The 17,674-nt window shown below is 47.5% G+C and overlaps 1 protein-coding gene across 1 annotated transcript in view; it reads left to right on the top strand.

Annotated features, from left to right (window-relative positions):
- The window catches only part of CSTF3 (cleavage stimulation factor subunit 3), a 409,061-nt gene that overhangs the window by 363,449 nt on the left and 27,938 nt on the right, over nt 1–17,674 (top strand). Inside the window, exon 20 of the mRNA XM_069223523.1 lies at nt 12,729–12,789. Within this exon, the coding sequence (XP_069079624.1) occupies nt 12,729–12,789 (61 nt within the window). The remainder of the gene's footprint in view (nt 1–12,728; nt 12,790–17,674) is intronic.

The raw sequence follows: 17,674 nt of genomic DNA, 5'->3' as shown, positions 1-17,674 counted from the left end.
AGAAATTGCTATTTGAGAAATGCAAAATGGGATTTAAGAAAATAGCGGATCCCTAATAGCGATTTCTTAAGATTTGCAATCACTATTAGGGAATGGGACTCCATTCATCCCTGTGGACCTGAAAACCCATAGGTGCAAATGGTTTTGCATTTCCTAATTTGTGAATTTTTCTTAGGAATTCGCAACTTAGGTAATGCAAATCCAAGGGTACTACCCCCACCCGCCCCCAAAAAAAGAAATTGTGCACATGTAAAGCGCACACATACATGGCACTTTTAAAAATGCATTTTTAATGCATTTTTTAAAATTGCACTTGGTTACCACCAAATTTGAACTTGTGGTAATTCCATTTCCTAAATGCCCAGTTCGCATTTAGGAAATGGCTGATACATGTGCATAGGTAATCGCAAATAGGTATTCCCTATTTGCAATTACCTATTTAGGGAATCGCAATTTGTAATTCACTAAATAGTCGCAATTTTAGGAAATCACTATTTTAGTGGTTCCTTAAAATTGCACTGTGAATGCCTTTCATAAATTCTGAAATGCTATTTTGCATTCACAAACGGGTGAATGTTATGACTTGCACCGTTTGCGAATGCAAAATTATTGGATACATCTAGCCCTTAGTTTAGTCTAACTTAGACTACTGTAACAGTCTCTTCTTGAACATGCAAATACATGAACAAGTTCCATACTCTGCAAAAAGCGGATGCACACGTCTTGTTAGGGCTGCCTAAATGTAAGTCTGCAACAGAAGCCGTGCGATTGCTTCAGTGGCTACCAGTTAAACAGCGAATTACCTTTAAGGCCCTGTGCATTGCTCACAAAGCATTCCACGAGATAGGCCCAGAGTATCAGAAAGACAGTTTCAAATGGTACTGCCCCTGTAGGTCTCTGTGCTCCATTGGTGCCAAAAAGGTTGTAGTCTTTAAGTTCAAACGCTTTTAATGGGGCAGGAGGAATTAGTATTGCTGTGTGTACATCTGAATTATGGAATATTTCTCCCTTTACACATCTTATCTATGACCAATCTGGCTTTTCCGTAATCAGTAGAGGTTATTCAGACCTTTGTAACAGTGACAGAGCCAAGACACCGCCGAGTAGTTGTTTGCTTTAAAAGTACCTATAACAAGGAAAAAGGGAGCTTCTATGGCATTTGTGGGTAATATATCGTTAAAGGACATTTGTACAGCTACTTCAAGGTTCTCAACAGACATCTTTACAAAACAATACCATGTAGATGTTTAGGCAAGAAAAGAAGCACAATTGGTTAAAATACTCCTACTTCTGTGAAGGCTGCACCATCTAGGCTGTACAAAAAACTAAAAACCTTCAGAGCACGATAAGTTGTTCCTGGGGGTGGATCCTCCACTTTACACATTCATCATTGCTACAGCAAGAAAAATCATGCTGCTCTTCCTTTGTCCACTATTTTGCAGACAATGAGAGTGAACTCTTGGACCCCGTGAGCAGGAACATCTGGGGCACTTCACTGACAAATGGTAAATCTGCAAGTACAACTGTCCTCTTGGAGACACAAGACAAATTCCTATAGGATTTGTCACAGCAGTTTGTCAGTGACTTGCTTCAAGAAAGAAGTGATGATTTAATGGAGATCCTTAGTGAAGGCGTAATGGTCTCCAATCAGATAATTTGTGCTGCTATTGGCACCTCAGGTCCAGCTGTACATGGCAACTCAAAGCCTGGTGGTAAGATGCTCAGCAGTACCTGCCTAGATTTCACACCAGCATCATGCAGACAAACTTAATCAGGAAGGTCAACATCCTTATGCAGATGCAGGCTGGTTAGGTGGTTCTGCCTCACCAAAAACAATTGGTAATTAGTTTACTCTACTTTCTGGTGAAGAAGAAAGGACCTAAAAATGAATTCTGACCCATACTGAGTTCCAAAGTAGCAAACAAGTGACTAAGTAAAGAGATGTTCAGACTGCTAGCACTCAATCAAATCTATCCTCCGCTCAATTAAGGGGCTTGGCTGCGCTCCATAGATTTTCAGGATGCTGGTTTCCAAATCCCTACTATCAAAAACACTGACAATTCCTGAGATTCACTGTAGGGAACGAACATTACCATTTAAGGTCCTACCATTCATTCTGAAGTCTGCACCAAGATTGTTTGTGAAATGCATGGCAGTTGGGGCGCACCTCATAAAAATAGAAGATCTTTGTCCATCCGTATGTAGACAATTGGCTAATCAGAGCCTCGATTTCACAGCAAGCTCCTCAAGTCCAGTTGATAGTCTGACCCATGAAATGTCTGGGTCACTTGACAATCACAAAATCAACATCAACCCCCATGTAGTCCGTGCCCTACCTGGAAAGGATATTGGTCACCTTCAATACAAAAGTGCATTTTTCAGAGGGGAGACTATTATCTATCCATCTGACGTGTCACAATATTTCAAAAACCTTCTATCTGACAGCAAAACAGATTTAGGGCCTGATTCTAACTTTGGAGGACGGTGTTAAACCGTCCCAAAAGTGGCGGATATACCACCTACCGTATTACGAGTTCCATAGGATATAATGGACTCGTAATACGGTAGGTGGTATATCCGCCACTTTTGGGACGGTTTAACACCGTCCTCCAAAGTTAGAATCAGGCCCTTAATCTCTTCTGGGCTCAATGGTATCTTGTATTTTTCTATGCCCATCTTCAAGTTATACAATTGCTATAGTACTTCGAAGACAAGCGTTTCCAATACTATGGCACTATGGAACTTCCTATCTCAAGAATAAATTGAGTTCTGTTTCTTTCACGAATCCCGGGCCGACTGCTAATCTGTTGATACTGGCACTAAACACTAATATTGGACTAAAAACATGTATAAAGGATTGAGCTTTGATTCATGAGTGCCCTGACATCTGTTTATCACTATTTGGTTTCCATTGGAAACATTAGAGGAGAGAGGAAGATCCTCTTGCCGGGAGCACCGTGCCTAAGATTATGATTCATTTTTGCTGTGTGGATTTACTGTGAGCCCTCAATTCCTATGATTATCTTCCTATTTGATTCTGCACAACGTTTGTACCTGGGGTTTTCCTTAATTGGACTTTTGCACAAGCGCAGACAATAAAAATGTCCAGAGTCTGCCTCAAGGTACTACCACATAGGGTCTAGACAAAATGACTTTTTGAACAACGAGGCTAGGAAATGCTTTCCCTCAAAATACCCTGGTACTAGTGATCATCATAAGGCTGATGATCTTAATTGGGTTAGGGTAGCCAAGGCAATGGTGGCTAATAGAATTTCTTGACATGTCAGTGTGTCCATGCAGGGAGGTTTCTGTGCACAAGTTCGGGGGCCAGATCCTCCATCCCAAACCACCATTTATGAATTTGCCAGCCTAACTCCAGTTAGAGCCTCTTGCAGAAGTGTATGGGCATTCTGAAAGAAACTAAGTGCCCATCCACAAGAGCTTCATATGCCTTCAAATGGAAGAGATTTTGCATCTAGTATGCGCAGAAAAACTTCACTCTAACTGCCAAGAAGAAATTGTATTACAATATGTAGGAAGTTGGCTCTGTATGTGCTATTTCAAAGTAAGGAATAGCATGCACAGAGTCCAAGGGTTCCCCTTAGAGGTAAAATAGTGGTAAAAATAGATAATACTAATGCTCTATTTTGTGGTAGTGTGGTCGAGCAGTAGGCTTATCCAAGGAGTAGTGTTAAGCATTTGTTGTACATACACATAGACAATAAATGAGGTACACACACTCAGAGACAAATCCAGCCAATAGGTTTTTGTATAGAAAAATATCTTTTCTTAGTTTATTTTAAGAACCACAGGTTCAAATTCTACATGTAATATCTCATTCGAAAGGTATTGCAGGTAAGTACTTTAGGAACTTCAAATCATCAAAATTGCATGTATACTTTTCAAGTTATTCACAAATAGCTGTTTTAAAAGTGGACACAGTGCAATTTTCACAGTTCCTAGGGGAGGTAAGTATTGGTTAGGTTAACCAGGTAAGTAAGACACTTACAGGGCTTAGTTCTTGGTCCAAGGTAGCCCACCGTTGGGGGTTCAGAGCAACCCCAAAGTCACCACACCAGCAGCGCAGGGCCGGTCAGGTGCAGAGTTCAAAGTGGTGCCCAAAACGCATAGGCTAGAATGGAGAGAAGGGGGTGCCCCGGTTCCGGTCTGCTTGCAGGTAAGTACCCGCGTCTTCGGAGGGCAGACCAGGGGGGTTTTGTAGGGCACCGGGGGGGACACAAGTCCACACAGAAATTTCACCCTCAGCGGCGCGGGGGCGGCCGGGTGCAGTGTAGAAACAAGCGTCGGGTTCGCAATGTTAGTCTATGAGAGATCTCGGGATCTCTTCAGCGCTGCAGGCAGGCAAGGGGGGGGTTCCTCGGGGAAACCTCCACTTGGGCAAGGGAGAGGGACTCCTGTGGGTCACTTCTCCAGTGAAAGTCCGGTCCTTCAGGTCCTGGGGGCTGCGGGTGCAGGGTCTCTCCCAGGCGTCGGGACTTTAGGTTCAAAGAGTCGCGGTCAGGGGAAGCCTCGGGATTCCCTCTGCAGGCGGCGCTGTGGGGGCTCAGGGGGGACAGGTTTTGGTACTCACAGTATCAGAGTAGTCCTGGGGTCCCTCCTGAGGCGTCGGATCTCCACCAGCCGAGTCGGGGTCGCCGGGTGCAGTGTTGCAAGTCTCACGCTTCTTGCGGGGAGCTTGCAGGGTTCTTTCAAGGCTGCTGGAAACAAAGTTGCAGCCTTTCTTGGAGCAGGTCCGCTGTCCTCGGGAGTTTCTTGTCTTTTCGAAGCAGGGGCAGTCCTCAGAGGATGTCGAGGTCGCTGGTCCCTTTGGAAGGCGTCGCTGGAGCAGGATCTTTGGAAGGCAGGAGACAGGCCGGTGAGTTTCTGGAGCCAAGGCAGTTGTCGTCTTCTGGTCTTCCTCTGCAGGGGTTTTCAGCTAGGCAGTCCTTCTTCTTGTAGTTGCAGGAATCTAATTTTCTAGGGTTCAGGGTAGCCCTTAAATACTAAATTTAAGGGCGTGTTTAGGTCTGGGGGGTTAGTAGCCAATGGCTACTAGCCCTGAGGGTGGGTACACCCTCTTTGTGCCTCCTCCCAAGGGGAGGGGGTCACAATCCTAACCCTATTGGGGGAATCCTCCATCTGCAAGATGGAGGATTTCTAAAAGTTAGAGTCACTTCAGCTCAGGACACCTTAGGGGCTGTCCTGACTGGCCAGTGACTCCTCCTTGTTGCTTTCTTTGTTCCCTCCAGCCTTGCCGCCAAAAGTGGGGGCCGTGGCCGGAGGGGGCGGGCAACTCCACTAAGCTGGAGTGCCCTGCTGGGCTGTGACAAAGGGGTGAGCCTTTGAGGCTCACCGCCAGGTGTCACAGCTCCTGCCTGGGGGAGGTGTTAGCATCTCCACCCAGTGCAGGCTTTGTTACTGGCCTCAGAGTGACAAAGGCACTCTCCCCATGGGGCCAGCAACATGTCTCTAGTGTGGCAGGCTGCTGGAACCAGTCAGCCTACACAGATAGTTGGTTAAGTTTCAGGGGGCACCTCTAAGGTGCCCTCTGTGGTGTATTTTACAATAAAATGTACACTGGCATCAGTGTGCATTTATTGTGCTGAGAAGTTTGATACCAAACTTCCCAGTTTTCAGTGTAGCCATTATGGTGCTGTGGAGTTCGTGTAAAACAGACTCCCAGACCATATACTCTTATGGCTACCCTGCACTTACAATGTCTAAGGTTTTGTTTAGACACTGTAGGGGCACAGTGCTCATGCACTGGTACCCTCACCTATGGTATAGTGCACCCTGCCTTAGGGCTGTAAGGCCTGCTAGAGGGGTGTCTTACCTATACTGCATAGGCAGTGAGAGGCTGGCATGGCACCCTGAGGGGAGTGCCATGTCGACTTACTCATTTTGTTCTCACTAGCACACACAGGCTTGTAAGCAGTGTGTCTGTGCTGAGTGAGGGGTCTCTAGGGTGGCATAAGACATGCTGCAGCCCTTAGAGACCTTTCTTGGCATCAGGGCCCTTGGTACTAGAAGTACCAGTTACAAGGGACTTATCTGAATGCCAGGGTGTGCCAATTGTGGATACAATGGTACATTTTAGGTGAAGGAACACTGGTGCTGGGGCCTGGTTAGCAGGGTCCCAGCACACTTCTCAGTCAAGTCAGCATCAGTATCAGGCAAAAAGTGGGGGGGTAACTGCAACAGGGAGCCATTTCTTTACACAAGCCCCCCCCAGCCCACAGGCCAGGAGACTCAGCCCAAGCTGGGAGAGTGTTCCTAGTCTGTCAGGCGAGGAAGAGTAGGAGAAATAGGCTGGTTAGTTGCAGGGCCTACTCTGCCTTACATCCTTCTGTTCAGGTCATTCCCTTTGGGGAACTGACCTACTTCCACAGTGATAGGACCTAGTCTGAATTGCCTCTTGTCTGCCTCTTCAATGTCTCCACCCATTCTTTCTATTTTGGTCTTAGAGGTGTCCACCTCTGCTAACCTTATCTTGGCCAGGGTCACCCCTAGCTTACCCAGAGAGGTTACCCAGAGCTGGAGTAACCCCACCATGACCAATAGGGTCAGGGGGCCTAACTTGCTATTTGGCATGGGGTCAGACCACCATGCTAAGGATAGTGCAGCCATAAAGGCTAACACCCAGCAGAGGCCACTGACAGCTGTCAGTGCCCAGAACCACACCTTTAGCTCTTCACCTAAAAGGGAAGGGGCTAAGTTACAGGCTTCTTTGGGTTCAGGTTGCCTGTCTGCTGTATTGGAGTGGGGGGTTACCACATCTTGTAGTAAACACCCTTCTTCCACTCTTTCTTCTGTTAGCTGAGGAGCCACCCACTCAGGTTTAACAGTTGCCTGACTAGCCAGGACTTCTTGTGGGTCAGGTTGGACTTTATCAGGGCCATTTTTGGAGTTCTCCCCTACTGGAGCAGAATCTCCTTGGCTCGCTGTAACCTTGGCTAAAGGTTGTCCACCCTTCCTACTCTGTTTTCTTTTCTTCTTCTTCTGGGGCCTGCTTGCATTTACTGCAGAGGCAGGACTTCCAGAATCCTTGGGAGAGGACTGGCACTGGACCAGTTTCTCTCTTGGGCTCTGACTAACCTCTGGGTAGTCATTTCCAAGGAGACAATCAAGGGGGAGGTCTGTACTGACTACTACCCTTCTCCAGCTAAGAGTGCCACCCACTTCTATGGGCACTAAAGCCACAGGCCTCTTAGTGACCCTGTCTAGGCTAACTCTTACCCTGGCAGTCTCACCTGGGATGTACTGGTTTGAGAGCACCAGCCTGTCATGCACAATAGTGTGACTGGCACAAGTGTCTCTCAGGGCAGTGGTTGGGATCCCATTCACCAGTAGGTGGTGGAAGTGTCTACTTCCCTCTGGAATCTCCAACTCACCTGTTGGGCCCTGTTTCCAGTTGAAGGCTAGGAAGACCTCCTCATCTGAGGAGTCATCTCCCATGGCTACACTGGTTACCCCAGGAATTTTGTTCTGGGGTTTGTTTTTGGGACAAGAAGTGTCCTTGGTGTGGTGCCCAGACTGTTTACAGTTGTGGCACCAGGCCTTAGTGGCATCCCAGTTCTTACCCTGGTACCCACCTTTGTTTTGGGTTGTGTCTTGGGGCCCACCCACCTGTTCTGGTTTTTGGGGGCCTACAGAGGACTCTTTTTCTTGGTTTCTAGTGTTACCCACTTTCTCCTGGGGAGTTTTTGTAACCCCTTTCTTTTGGTCACCCCCAGTGGAAGTTTTGGTTACTCTAGTCTTGACCCAGTGGTCTGCCTTCTTTCCCAATTCTTGGGGAGAAATTGGACCTAGGTCTACCAGATACTGATGCAACTTTTCATTGAAGCAGTTACTTAAAATGTGTTCTTTCATAAACAAATTATAAAGCCCAACATAGTCACACACTTCATTTCCAGTTAACCAACCATCTAGTGTTTTTACTGAGTAGTCTACAAAATCAACCCAGGTCTGGCTCGAGGATTTTTGAGCCCCCCTGAATCTAATTCTATACTCCTCAGTGGAGAATCCAAAGCCCTCAATCAGGGTACCCTTCATGAGGTCATAAGATTCTGCATCTTTTCCAGAGAGTGTGAGGAGTCTATCCCTACACTTTCCAGTGAACATTTCCCAAAGGAGAGCACCCCAGTGAGATCTGTTCACTTTTCTGGTTACACAAGCCCTCTCAAAAGCTGTGAACCATTTGGTGATGTCATCACCATCTTCATATTTTGTTACAATCCCTTTGGGGATTTTTAGGATGTCAGGAGAATCTCTGACCCTATTTAAGTTGCTGCCACCATTGATGGGACCTAGGCCCATCTCTTTTCTTTCCCTCTCTATGGCTAGGAGCTGCTTTTCCAAAGCCAATCTTTTGACCATCCTGGCTAACAGGGGGTCATCTTCACTGGAGTTATCCTCAGTGATTTCAGAGGTGTTGGTCTCTCCTGTGAGGGAACCAGCATCTCTGACTATTATTTTTGGAGTCAGGGTTTGAGGGACCCTGTTCTCCCTAGATAGGACTGGTAGGGGGGAATTTTCCTCCAAGTCACTATCCTCTTCCTCTGAGTTGCCACCCTCAGAGGGGTTGGCCTTTTCAAACTCTGCCAAAAGCTCCTGGAGCTGTATTTTGGTAGGTTTGGGGCCCATTGTTATTTTCTTTATTTTACAGAGTGACCTTAGCTCCCTCATCTTAAGATGGAGGTAAGGTGTGGTGTCAAGTTCCACCACAGTCACATCTGTGCTAGACATTTTGCTTCTAAAAGTTGGAATACTTTTTAAGAATCTACAACTAGTTCTAGGTTCTAATTCAAACTTTTACAAACTTTTAAACTCTAAAAGAAATGCTAAACAGGATCTAACACAAGGCCCTAGCAGGTCTTTTAAGAATTTAGAAAACTTTTCAAATTGCAAAAATCAATTTCTAATGACAATTTTGGAATTTGTCGTGTGATCAGGTATTGGCTGAGTAGTCCAGCAAATGCAAAGTCTTGTACCCCACCGCTGATCCACCAATGTAGGAAGTTGGCTCTGTATGTGCTATTTCAAAGTAAGGAATAGCATGCACAGAGTCCAAGGGTTCCCCTTAGAGGTAAAATAGTGGTAAAAATAGATAATACTAATGCTCTATTTTGTGGTAGTGTGGTCGAGCAGTAGGCTTATCCAAGGAGTAGTGTTAAGCATTTGTTGTACATACACATAGACAATAAATGAGGTACACACACTCAGAGACAAATCCAGCCAATAGGTTTTTGTATAGAAAAATATCTTTTCTTAGTTTATTTTAAGAACCACAGGTTCAAATTCTACATGTAATATCTCATTCGAAAGGTATTGCAGGTAAGTACTTTAGGAACTTCAAATCATCAAAATTGCATGTATACTTTTCAAGTTATTCACAAATAGCTGTTTTAAAAGTGGACACTTAGTGCAATTTTCACAGTTCCTAGGGGAGGTAAGTATTGGTTAGGTTAACCAGGTAAGTAAGACACTTACAGGGCTTAGTTCTTGGTCCAAGGTAGCCCACCGTTGGGGGTTCAGAGCAACCCCAAAGTCACCACACCAGCAGCGCAGGGCCGGTCAGGTGCAGAGTTCAAAGTGGTGCCCAAAACGCATAGGCTAGAATGGAGAGAAGGGGGTGCCCCGGTTCCGGTCTGCTTGCAGGTAAGTACCCGCGTCTTCGGAGGGCAGACCAGGGGGGTTTTGTAGGGCACCGGGGGGGACACAAGTCCACACAGAAATTTCACCCTCAGCGGCGCGGGGGCGGCCGGGTGCAGTGTAGAAACAAGCGTCGGGTTCGCAATGTTAGTCTATGAGAGATCTCGGGATCTCTTCAGCGCTGCAGGCAGGCAAGGGGGGGATTCCTCGGGGAAACCTCCACTTGGGCAAGGGAGAGGGACTCCTGGGGGTCACTTCTCCAGTGAAAGTCCGGTCCTTCAGGTCCTGGGGGCTGCGGGTGCAGGGTCTCTCCCAGGCGTCGGGACTTTAGGTTCAAAGAGTCGCGGTCAGGGGAAGCCTCGGGATTCCCTCTGCAGGCGGCGCTGTGGGGGCTCAGGGGGGACAGGTTTTGGTACTCACAGTATCAGAGTAGTCCTGGGGTCCCTCCTGAGGCGTCGGATCTCCACCAGCCGAGTCGGGGTCGCCGGGTGCAGTGTTGCAAGTCTCACGCTTCTTGCGGGGAGCTTGCAGGGTTCTTTCAAGGCTGCTGGAAACAAAGTTGCAGCCTTTCTTGGAGCAGGTCCGCTGTCCTCGGGAGTTTCTTGTCTTTTCGAAGCAGGGGCAGTCCTCAGAGGATGTCGAGGTCGCTGGTCCCTTTGGAAGGCGTCGCTGGAGCAGGATCTTTGGAAGGCAGGAGGCAGGCCGGTGAGTTTCTGGAGCCAAGGCAGTTGTCGTCTTCTGGTCTTCCTCTGCAGGGGTTTTCAGCTAGGCAGTCCTTCTTCTTGTAGTTGCAGGAATCTAATTTTCTAGGGTTCAGGGTAGCCCTTAAATACTAAATTTAAGGGCGTGTTTAGGTCTGGGGGGTTAGTAGCCAATGGCTACTAGCCCTGAGGGTGGGTACACCCTCTTTGTGCCTCCTCCCAAGGGGAGGGGGTCACAATCCTAACCCTATTGGGGGAATCCTCCATCTGCAAGATGGAGGATTTCTAAAAGTTAGAGTCACTTCAGCTCAGGACACCTTAGGGGCTGTCCTGACTGGCCAGTGACTCCTCCTTGTTGCTTTCTTTGTTCCCTCCAGCCTTGCCGCCAAAAGTGGGGGCCGTGGCCGGAGGGGGCGGGCAACTCCACTAAGCTGGAGTGCCCTGCTGGGCTGTGACAAAGGGGTGAGCCTTTGAGGCTCACCGCCAGGTGTCACAGCTCCTGCCTGGGGGAGGTGTTAGCATCTCCACCCAGTGCAGGCTTTGTTACTGGCCTCAGAGTGACAAAGGCACTCTCCCCATGGGGCCAGCAACATGTCTCTAGTGTGGCAGGCTGCTGGAACCAGTCAGCCTACACAGATAGTTGGTTAAGTTTCAGGGGGCACCTCTAAGGTGCCCTCTGTGGTGTATTTTACAATAAAATGTACACTGGCATCAGTGTGCATTTATTGTGCTGAGAAGTTTGATACCAAACTTCCCAGTTTTCAGTGTAGCCATTATGGTGCTGTGGAGTTCGTGTAAAACAGACTCCCAGACCATATACTCTTATGGCTACCCTGCACTTACAATGTCTAAGGTTTTGTTTAGGCACTGTAGGGGCACAGTGCTCATGCACTGGTACCCTCACCTATGGTATAGTGCACCCTGCCTTAGGGCTGTAAGGCCTGCTAGAGGGGTGTCTTACCTATACTGCATAGGCAGTGAGAGGCTGGCATGGCACCCTGAGGGGAGTGCCATGTCGACTTACTCATTTTGTTCTCACTAGCACACACAGGCTTGTAAGCAGTGTGTCTGTGCTGAGTGAGGGGTCTCTAGGGTGGCATAAGACATGCTGCAGCCCTTAGAGACCTTTCTTGGCATCAGGGCCCTTGGTACTAGAAGTACCAGTTACAAGGGACTTATCTGAATGCCAGGGTGTGCCAATTGTGGATACAATGGTACATTTTAGGTGAAGGAACACTGGTGCTGGGGCCTGGTTAGCAGGGTCCCAGCACACTTCTCAGTCAAGTCAGCATCAGTATCAGGCAAAAAGTGGGGGGGTAACTGCAACAGGGAGCCATTTCTTTACACAATATCTTCATCATTTGGCCTTGTCAGGTTTGAGGATATCTTCACTTAAAGTCCATTTATAAGAAGAAACAGACCTCTATTAAATCTATGTAAAGCATGTGCATCTAGAATTCTTTCACAGCATGTTGACCGTGGTGAAAGGAACAAAAAATAAAGGTACTAAACTATAATACAGAAAAAAAACGAAAATGGTGGTGACACGTGAGACATTGTGGGCTTGTGCTCAGCGTCATAAACTCTACCTATGGTTGATTACCAAAAGCAAAACATTTACACAAGTCAGAATGTTGTGAACCCGACCACTGGGTGGCAAAATAATTAAAAACATGCACACATATACGAGCTCCATGCTTGCAAAACTATCGTTATAGGCAAGTAATTTGTTTCTTTAGGCTGCAAGATGTCCAATAGTCAATAGTTAGGGGCACTTGGTCGGGGCAAGGAAAACAGTGACAGTGTGATTTTCTTGCATTTGTTATAACCCCATATCAGCCAGTAACCCTTGCTATTGGCTAAATATGGTTTCATTGGTCACTAAGAATATAACCTTTTGTTTTATTTTTTTATCTTTTGTTTTTTGTTTTGTTTTTTACACCAGTTAAGTTCTCTGAAACAATTGCCATAAATTCTGTACCAGTGAAAAGAGCAATGTGGCCTTCAGCCAGGACCAGGCTGCTTACCTAGTTGTACTGCTGAAGTTATTAGGCACTACCCTGCTATAAGAAGGCTTCCCTCATTCTGCAATTTTAAGTAAAAGAGAGTTAAGATTGAAGATTAACTGGTCTTGGGGTCTGCAGGCTGCTGGGGGCTCACAGTGACGAGCAGAGTCAGCAGCAGAGGCATTAGAAGCACAGGGAAGACACTGTGAATGTATGTGTGAGTAACTAAACACCTGTCCAAACTGCACCCCTGATCAGTGTCTTCTTCAGGAGAAGTGAAATTAATGAATAATATAAAAACATTACTTTGAATGTACGAACGACATGCAAGTCTTTCATTGTAATTAATCTAAATTGTTTTTCACAATAGGGTCCTTTCGTGCAAGTGGATGAACTCATTGCAAATTTACGGCGATATAAAATGCCAGATAGTAAGTATGATTAAACGTGGGTGGATTGTTTGTTTACTCCATTGTATCAGCCATGTACAAAAGCATGTAAACTTGAATGTACACTATAGGTTTGTATGCTCCTAAAGAGCCTTCCTCTTATTGTATCTTTCATAAATTAAGTCTGTGTTACTATAAAGTGAAACTGAATACAATGAATGCTCTTGATTAACATTATCGAATAGCATAAGCATATGGTGTTCTTCTGGCACCAATGGAGTACTAGATCTTAAAAAAATCTATCCCGTTCCTTTCATGTACCATGGCTTGAAACAGTGTTACCAGATCTGGCAGTAAAGTAACCTAAGTTACTAAGTCTGTGTTGCTATAAAGTGAAACTGAATACATTTGATGCTCCTGATTAACATTATCATATAGCAGAAGTATATGGTGTTCTTCAGGTACCAATGCACTAATAGTTCATACTAAAATTGGTTCAGTTCCTTTCATGTACCATGACTTGAAACCGCATTACCAGGTCTGGCAGTAAAGTTACTTAAGATTTGATGGTATGTGTGACTGTAGACGCTCATGCTCTGCATACTTTCACCATCTAGTTTTGAGGCAGGAAGTTAGCAAGTTGTTTTTGTTCGCAAAGTTTTTAGAGTCACGAGGTATAGTGACTCCTCCTCTAACTGGTAATGCATATGGGCATTGTAGGAAGTTGGCTGTGTACATACTATCTCAAAGTGAGAGATAGTCGCCCGGGAGTCCTCCTTGAGGTGTTGGTTTTCTGCAGGTCGAGCCGGGGGCGTCGGGTGCAGAGTGTAGAGTCTCACGCTTCCGGCAGGAAACGTGAAGTCTTTGGAAGTTGCTTCTTTGTTGCAAAGAAGTAGCTGGTTTTGAACAGGGCCGCTGTTCATGGGAGTTTCTTGGTCTTGTAGTCCAGGGCAGTCCTTCAGACTTCTAACTTTTTGCCTTTGCTGATGCTAATTTATGATTTGAAAGTGTGCTGGAACCCTGCTAATCAGGCCCCAGCACCAGTGTTCTTTCCCTAAACTGTACCTTTGTCTCCATTATTGGCACAACCCTGGCACTCAGGTAAGTCCCTTGTAACTGGTACCCCTGGTACCAAGGGCCCTGATGCCAGGGAAGGTCTCTAAGGGCTACAGCATGTCTTATGCCACCCTAGGAACCCCTCACTCAGCACATGTATACTGCCTCACAGCTTGTGTGTGCTGGTGGGGAGAAAATGACTAAGTCCACATGACACTCAGAGTGCCATGCCAACCTCACACTGCCTGTGGCATAGGTAAGTCACCCCTCTAGCAGGCCTTACAGCCCTAAGGCAGGGTGCACTATACCACAGGTGAGGGCATATGTACATGAGCACTATGCCCCTACAGTGTCTAAGCAAAACCTTAGACATTGTAATTGCAGGGTAGCCATAAGAGTGTATGGTCTGGGAGTTTGTTAAACACGAACTCCACAGTTCCATAATGGCTACACTGAAATCTGGGAAGTTTGGTATCAAACTTCTCAGCACAATAAACGCACACTGATGCCAGTGTACATTGTAAGTGCAGGGTAGCCATAAGAGTGTATGGTCTGGGACTTTGTTAAACACAAACTCCTCCAGCTAGTGGAGATGCCCGCCTCTCCGGCCACTGCCCCCACTTTTGGCGGCAAGGCTGGAGGAGATGATGAGAAAAACAAGGAGGAGTCACCCACCAGTCAGGACAGCCCCTAAGGTGTCCCGAGGTGATCCCTACCTTTAGGAATCCTCCATCTTGAGTTTGGAGGATTCCCCCAATAGGATTAGGGATGTGCCCCCCTCCCCACAGGGAGGAGGCACAAAGAGGGTGTAGCCACCTTAAAGGACAGTAGCCATTGGCTACTGCCCTCCCAGACATAAACACCCCCCTAAATTCAGTATTTAGGGGCTCCCCAGATCCCAGGAAATCAGATTCCTGCAACCTGAAGAAAGAAGGACTGCTGACCTACAAGCCTGCAGAGAAGGAGGAAGACGATGTAGGAAGTTGGCTCTGTATGCACTATTTCAAAGTAAGGAATAGTATGCACAGAGTCTAAGGGTTCCCCTTAGAGGTAAGATAGTGGCAAAAAGAGATAATACTAATGCTCTATTTTGTGGTAGTGTGGTCGAGCAGTAGGCTTATCAAAGGAGTAGTGTTAAGCATTTGTTGTACATACACACAGGCAATAAATGAGGAACACACACTCAGAAACAATTCCAGGCCAATAGGTTTTTGTTATAGAAAAATATATTTTCTTAGTTTATTTTAAGAACCACAGGTTCAAATTCTACATGTAATATCTCATTTGAAAGGTATTGCAGGTAAGTACTCTAGGAACTTTGAACAATTACAATAGCATATATACTTTTTACATAAAACACATTTAGCTGTTTTAAAAGTGGACACAGTGCAATTTTCACAGTTCCTGGGGGAGGTAAAGTAATGTAAGTTCTTGCAGGTAAGTAAACCACCTACAGGGTTCAAATTGGGGTCCAAGGTAGCCCACCGTTGGGGGTTCAGAGCAACCCCAAAGTTACAACACCAGCAGCTCAGGGCCGGTCAGGTGCAGAGTTCAAAGTGGTGCCCAAAACGCATAGGCTTCAATGGAGAGAAGGGGGTGCCCCGGTTCCAGTCTGCCAGCAGGTAAGTACCCGCGTCTTCGGAGGGCAGACCAGGGGGGTTTTGTAGGGCACCGGGGGGGGACACAAGTCCACACAGAAAGTACACCCTCAGCAGCGCGGGGGCGGCCGGGTGCAGTGTCAGGTTTTCAATGGGTTTCAATGAGAGACCAAGGGGTCTCTTCAGTGGTGCAGGCAGGCAAGGGGGGGGGGGCTCCTCGGGGTAGCCACCACCTGGGCAAGGGAGAGGGCCTCCTGGGGGTCACTCCTGCACTGGGGTTCCGATCCTTCAGGTCCTGGGGGCTGCGGGTGCAGGGTCTTTTCCAGGCGTCGGGATTTCAGAGTCAGGCAGTCACGGTCAGGGGGAGCCTCGGGATTCCCTCTGCAGGCGTCGCTGTGGGAGCTCAGGGGGTACAACTTTGGTTACTCACAGTCTCTGAGTCGCCAGAGGGTCCTCCCTGAGGTGTTGGTTCTCCACTAGTCGAGTAGGGGTCGCCGGGTGCAGTGTTGCAAGTCTCACGCTTCTTGCAGGGATTGCAGGGGTCTTTAAATCTGCTCCTCTGGATACAAAGTTGCAGTCTTTGTTGAACAGGGCCGCTGTTCTCTGGAGTTTCTTGGTCTTTTGGAAGCAGGGCAGTCCTCTGAGGATTCAGAGGTCGCTGGTCCCAGGGAAAGCGTCGCTGGAGCAGGTTTCTTCTGAAGGAGGGAGACAGGCCGGTAGGGCTGGGGCCAAGCAGTTGGTGTCTTCTTCTTCTCTGCAGGGTTTTTCAGCTCAGCAGTCCTCTTCTTCTGTAAGTTGCAGGAATCTAAATTCTTAGGTTCAGGGGAGCCCTTAAATACTAAATTTAAGGGCGTGTTTAGGTCTGGGGGGTTAGTAGCCAATGGCTACTAGCCCTGAGGGTGGGTACACCCTCTTTGTGCCTCCTCCCAAGGGGAGGGGGTCACATTCCTATCCCTATTGGGGGAATCCTCCATCTGCAAGATGGAGGTTTTCTAAAAGTTAGTCACCTCAGCTCAGCACACCTTAGGGGCTGTCCTGACTGGCCAGTGACTCCTCCTTGTTTTTCTCATTAATTCCTCCGGCCTTGCCGCCAAAAGTGGGGCCGTGGCCGGAGGGGGCGGGCAACTCCACTAGCTGGTGTGCCATGTGGTGCTGGAAGAAAGGGGGTGAGCCTTTGAGGCTCACCGCCAGGTGTTACAGCTCCTGCCTGGGGGAGGTGATAGCATCTCCACCCAGGCAAGGCTTTGTTACTGGCCACAGAGTGACAAAGGCACTCTCCCCATGTGGCCAGCAACATGTCTCGAGTGTGGCAGGCTGCTAAAACCAGTCAGCCTACACGGGTAGTTGGTTAAGGTTTCAGGGGCACCTCTAAGGTGCCCTCTGGGGTGTATTTCACAATAAAATGTACACTGGCATCAGTGTGCATTTATTGTGCTGAGAAGTTTGATACCAAACTTCCCAGTTTTCAGTGTAGCCATCATGGTGCTGTGGAGTTCGTGTTTGACAGACTCCCAGACCATATACTTCTTATGGCTACCCTGCACTTACAATGTCTAAGGTTTTGCTTAGACACTGTAGGGGCACAGTGCTCATGCACTGGTGCCCTCACCTATGGTATAGTGCACCCTGCCTTAAGGCTGTAAGGCCTGCTAGAGGGGTGACTTATCTATACTGCATAGGCAGTGTGAGGTTGGCATGGCACCCTGAGGGGAGTGCCATGTAGACTTACTCGTTTTGTCCTCACCAGCACACACAAGCTGGCAAGCAGTGTGTCTGTGCTGAGTGAGGGGTCCCCAGGGTGGCATAAGATATGCTGCAGCCCTTAGAGACCTTCCCTGGCATCAGGGCCCTTGGTACCAGGGGTACCAGTTACAAGGGACTTACCTGGATGCCAGGGTGTGCCAATTATGTAAAACAAAAGTACAGGTTAGGGAAAGAACACTGGTGCTGGGGCCTGGTTAGCAGGCCTCAGCACACTTTCAAATCAAAACATAGCATCAGCAAAGGCAAAAAGTCAGGGGATAACCATGCCAAGGAGGCATTTCCTTACAGACGACAACTGCTTTGGCCCCAGCCCTACCGGCCTGTCTCCAACTTCGAAAACCTGCTCCAGCGACGCATCCGACAGGGACCAGCGACCTCTGAAGCCTCAGAGGACTGCCCAGGACTAAAGGACCAAGAAACTCCTGTCAACAGCTGCCCTGTTCAGAACCAGCTACCTCTTTGCAACAAAGAAACAACTTTCAAAGACTGCACGTTTCCCGCCGGAAGCG

The sequence above is a fragment of the Pleurodeles waltl genome, chromosome 3_1 (assembly GCF_031143425.1).
Source record: "Pleurodeles waltl isolate 20211129_DDA chromosome 3_1, aPleWal1.hap1.20221129, whole genome shotgun sequence".
Lineage (NCBI taxonomy): Eukaryota > Metazoa > Chordata > Amphibia > Caudata > Salamandridae > Pleurodeles > Pleurodeles waltl.
Note: the sequence above shows the minus strand (reverse complement) of the source record. Positions and strands in the feature narration are given on the sequence as shown.